This window comes from Penaeus chinensis, chromosome 21 (assembly GCF_019202785.1).
Source record: "Penaeus chinensis breed Huanghai No. 1 chromosome 21, ASM1920278v2, whole genome shotgun sequence".
NCBI classification, from domain to species: Eukaryota; Metazoa; Arthropoda; class Malacostraca; order Decapoda; family Penaeidae; genus Penaeus; species Penaeus chinensis.
The window spans coordinates 17647106-17652105 of record NC_061839.1 but is presented as its reverse complement, the minus strand read 5'-3'; the positions used below and the strand labels follow the sequence as shown (position 1 = coordinate 17652105).

The following is a 5000-nucleotide window of genomic DNA, read 5'->3' as shown; positions in this document are numbered from 1 at the left end:
TGAATTAGTGAAGGAATGATCAAACTGAGTGGTAAATCGTGATTTATGTTAAGTAAGGTGCTTTGGGTACAAGGAGACACACTACAAAGAAAGCCAAAGCATGTGTGCGTGTGCAAACAAGAGCATTACGACATGGGTTTTATCTGTGGAACTGCAAAGCTGATGGTGGTCAGCCAGGTGGCGAACAGGTTGGCGAAGTCTTCTAAGTCAAAACAATTCTTTTATATATTAGCAGATGGATCTGGTTTATATGTATGCTGTTTTCTTGTCCGCTCTTTTTTTTATTTCCTACTTGATATTATTAAAAAAAAAAAAAAAATGTTTTACTGCGAATAACTATCTTTTTAGTTTCTTAAATAATTTTCATATTTTCACGAAAGAAATATACAAACCTTACCGAATCAAGGTCAGACAAAAAGAAAATTAACCAGGGAAAGGTAAATACAGGCTCCACAACAGTAGTTGGCGGCTGACTATGCTGTTTTGGCAACGCGTGCTGTAAACATGGGGAGAACCCCCTATTTCGCACGTAATTTGGTTCATCGTAAGTTTCTCAGCCCTTACGTGTTATTACACCATAAATACCTGATTGCATCTCCTCAAATTAATGTATTTGCAACCATATTGTTAATGGAAATATCCCCGACTTTTGTCTTTGCCTTATAAATGGCTGCGCGAGAGGCGTGTCTAGGCTCTCACTCTCTCACAGCCGGCCGACAAGACACAAGATGGCCAACACGTGGGCCATGAAATGTGGAGGCATTAATTAGCTGAAATATTTCGTACAAGGCGGAAGTGTTCTCAATACCATACCTACTTCTATCTTGGGACTGGTTGGATGTTTTGTCGTGGCCACGTTTATTTATATTTCGTTTAATCTTTGCAAACGTTGTTTATCACCCTATTATTTGTTATGCTATCTCTCTTTTTTTTAAGTGGAATCTAGCTTGGGAAAGTAATGGGCATGACGTCATGGGTTGATATAACTTGTGGGCTTCAAGACCTCGCATTACTCAAGGTGTCACAACCTAAAAAGAATATGACACATACGCATATCTGTTTGTTGATAAGTCCAAGTGCAGCATGTCCGCATCATGTCTTGTGTTATTAGTGACGCATGAGCCAGACCTTTTGTTTTGTTTTGTCTGCAATACTGTCTTGCAGGTTGCTACGCATGGTGTCGCCAAGCTATTATTATCTAGGAGAAAATAGGCTGAATAAGTACAATGATTTAGTCAAACAAAGCCATTAACGATATAATAAAGGTTTTTGGTGTGGTTTACAGATAGAACGCTTGGAAATATTTAGAGCATATTTCGAATGAAAACAAATATTAGCAGGTTGTGGACATACGGATGTTTAGTTTAAAATAAGTAGCTTGAGTCGTGTGCTTGTTATTATTTTAAAATTGTCGTCGCTGTTTACATTAGCGTCCATTTGCACGCACTAATTCTAGGCTATTACGCCAAATAGCCTGTAAAACCGAAAGACACAATATATTCACTTCTTCCATTTATAGAACGACCCGCAGACTGAAAATACCACTGAGTGTAGGGGGCTGCATCTTGAATGTGTAACAGAAGCAGAAAGAGAGAAGGCTTTCAAGCCATACAGATGACGTCACTGTTTTCCTAACCGCAAGAATTTTTTGCTCTCTCTCCCCGCTGTAAAAGATACTCAGTGTATGGGCGGGTATGGTACGGGCGGGCGGCTGGAGTAGCAGAGACCCATCACGACTTTGCACGGTCGTCAACACTCGGCTCTCTGTGTATGTGTTCTTGTTTAACGTTTTGCTCCTTATGCAGGCTGACGTGTTATGAGCTGCGTGGGTCGAACAGGGCGTGCCCTTTGTTATCCTCTAAGGCAACATCCCTTCCTTAAGGCAATGGCCGGGAGAAGGGGAGGTCCCAATATCATTCTTAAGTCAACAACCTGTAAGAAAGGAAAACCGTAGTAGGAAATCAAGATCACAATGACACTGATTTTATTCCGACGTTATGGTTCTATTCAGTGAATGGTAACTAAAAAGATGTGGGGTTTATCTCTCCAGATGTGACTTCTGGTTAATAATCTCCATTAAGTATACGATGTATAAACGGTTTAGAGGATTTCACCTCCACGCATGAAGTTATTTAGTTATAACAATATCTCCTAAATATTTTTTTAGATGAATAAGACCCTGCTGGTATTAACCTCGCGGTCTACAAAAATAACGATGATAAATGAAGGGAAAAAAAATTGTGAAATGTGAATATGTTGCTCATCTCAGTCTCATTTGCATACATATTTGCGTCAACACAAACGATAAAATGTCTTCGTTCGTTACTCTTATTGCAGTTTTAAAAAGCTCCTTGATAAAAATGAAGAATATAAACGTTCAAGCATACAGAATATGAACGTCAGCTTCCATGAGTACCGAAACGATCACTTTTCGTCCTTTCTATCAATCAAAATCTGGCCTTTCCTTTTAACCGACTGCTCGCAAGGGACTTATTCCTGAGCCGGATGTGGGTCAGGGTCACGGGGAACCTGAGTGATGGCACGCTCCATGGACGCAGTTTGGCACCGACCTTACCTGGCTGCGTGGAGGCGTGGGTTACACTGAGTATCCACGGGGGTGACGGTTAAGTCATTAGTCTTTTTTACTTTATATTCATTTCTTTTCTTCGCGCCAAAGCCTCTGCTGCAAGACGTCAATGAATGTCATCCTAGCATGCGCAATAATAAGCGATGCTTACGTCATAGTATGAACTGAAATTGAAATTGCGCAAATGTCTCCTTTGAAGACAGCGAAATCCTTGCACACTAGAGAGGCAAGATTAGCAGGGTCATATCATCGTGGGTCGCGCACCAGGCCATGACATCATACACCCGTAAAAAGCTCCGAGACACATATGATATGTGTGAGAATGACCATGAAAATGTGGATGTCCACGCTTCAGCCATGTGGGTATATGTAGCATGAGGTTATAAATGTTAGTCTGTGTTAAAGTCATCATGAGAATGTTCATACATATATAAGGGGAATATTTATGTATATGCATACATTGCAGTAAATTGGTATCAAATATCATTGGCTATGCATTATTCACTAATATGGGAATATGTGCTGTGAACGTGTAGTAAAAATACACCGTGGATATACAGCTGTAACATCAATCACACGCACGTCTCGGAAATGTGTTAAGTAACTTTAAGTCTGACTCAGTCGACTGACATCTTCCCGAAATATTTCCTCTGACGAATATTTGTTAACTCTTGAATTAATTATGTGTTTCACTTTAGCACGTCTTCCATGATCCTCTAAGAGAGAAAGTCCAGTTTGCATGCCGATTCATATTTAATTAGCTGTAAAGACTGTAAGTTATAACTGTTTTATGTAACTAGATGGCGACACTTACGTTCCAGCTCAGCCTTTTCTCGTATTCAGCAGTGTCAGCCCGAAGAACATATGGTACCAAACGTACACACACACACACACACACACACACACACACACACACACACACACACACACACACACACACACACACACACACACACACACACACACACACACACACACACACACACACACACACACACACACACACAAATACACACACACATGCACGATATGTCAGTTTTTATCCCTCCGCCAATCCCGTCCCTCCCCCCCTTTCTTACCCATGCCTCGAAAGTCTTTCTTATCCGTTGGCACCGAGCCCGATGCTCTTCCCTGAGTGGCACTACCCATCTCTGTGCACCCCTACCCTACACACACCCCAGGCAGCCACAGACACTTCCTCGCCTCAACAGTTCGTCAACACTGCTTTGGCTGTTTGGCTCCTCCATCACCTTGCTTAACGGTTGATCGTTAATGTGGAATGCGCTACAATTACCGTTTGTGATGACTTGCAGACGGAGGATGACGTGTTAGTCGGTGCCCGCAGAGTAACTGAGGGGCTAATACCACCTGACTTGTTAAGTTATTTGCATATAAAAGAATTGTATTTAATAAACTCATTTTATAAACTCGTATTGTAGATGGATGAATAATTTTCAATTCATTCACAAACTCATATTCATTCACTGCGAGGAGCAAGATAATAAACCCATTTCAGTGATCATGAATTAGAACATTTTAATGGGGATTTGTATAAAAACCAGAATGTTAAATATCAAAAGTGATGTAGGCCTATAGAAAACCTTTCAAAGCTCAACCGAAAACAAGTTTAAGAATGTCAAAACTGTCAAGAAGATTTCTCCTTGATAATCATCAAAAGTAGTATGTAGTATCTGTCGGATTATTATCTTAAGATTTAAAGGCTTCATAATACTTGTCATTGCGAAAAGTGTTATCTCGTTTCTGTTTGTGTTTGCGTATTTATTTTTATGCGTGGATGTATAGTGTGTCTGTTTTCAAATGTATCATGCACTACATTTATTTGTGTTTAACTTATTTGTTGCCTCACTTGTGGCTCTCGCGTACACATGTAAATATATATTTAAGTATGTATGTATATATTTATGTATGAATTTATGCATACATGCGTGTATCTGTTGCATATATATATATATATATATATATATATATATATATATATATATAAATATATATATATGCATGTACGTAAAGATTTTTTTATATAAACGAATATTTTTAACAAAAAAGTATGGGGAAATGAGAGCATGAAATTCAGAAAAATAACGATTTTTTCATATTCCACTGCTACATTGTGCACGATCGACAAAATGAATGAGTCCTTTCGTGTACAAGTTGGTACCTATTTTCGTTCCCGAGATAATGCATTTAGGTTCCCGCCTTTTTCGCTACTGAGCTGTGTTGCTCAAGTTGCCGAAAATAATTGTATTTTAATGACAATCACAGAGCGAGGCCTAACCCCACGGAAAAAAAGGAATCAAGTCAGTATCTATTTCCGTTGAGACAGGGAAGAACAAACTCACACAGTACACGCCACATTAAAAACTTTCGCAAGCTTAGCTGCTAGAAATAGAAG

General features: G+C 39.4%; 1 protein-coding gene across 2 annotated transcripts in view; it reads left to right on the top strand.

The window, feature by feature from the left end:
• LOC125036335 (serine/arginine repetitive matrix protein 2-like) overlaps positions 1-5000 on the top strand; it is a 76316-nt gene that overhangs the window by 3994 nt on the left and 67322 nt on the right. Inside the window, exon 1 of one of the 2 annotated variants that reach the window (XM_047628884.1) lies at positions 1694-1768. The exons of the other annotated variant lie outside the window; for it this stretch is intronic. Within the exon in view, the coding sequence (XP_047484840.1) occupies positions 1695-1768 (74 nt within the window). The 5' untranslated portion in view covers position 1694. Of the gene's footprint in view, positions 1-1693; positions 1769-5000 lie in introns of those variants that run through there. 2 annotated transcript variants of the gene reach the window in all.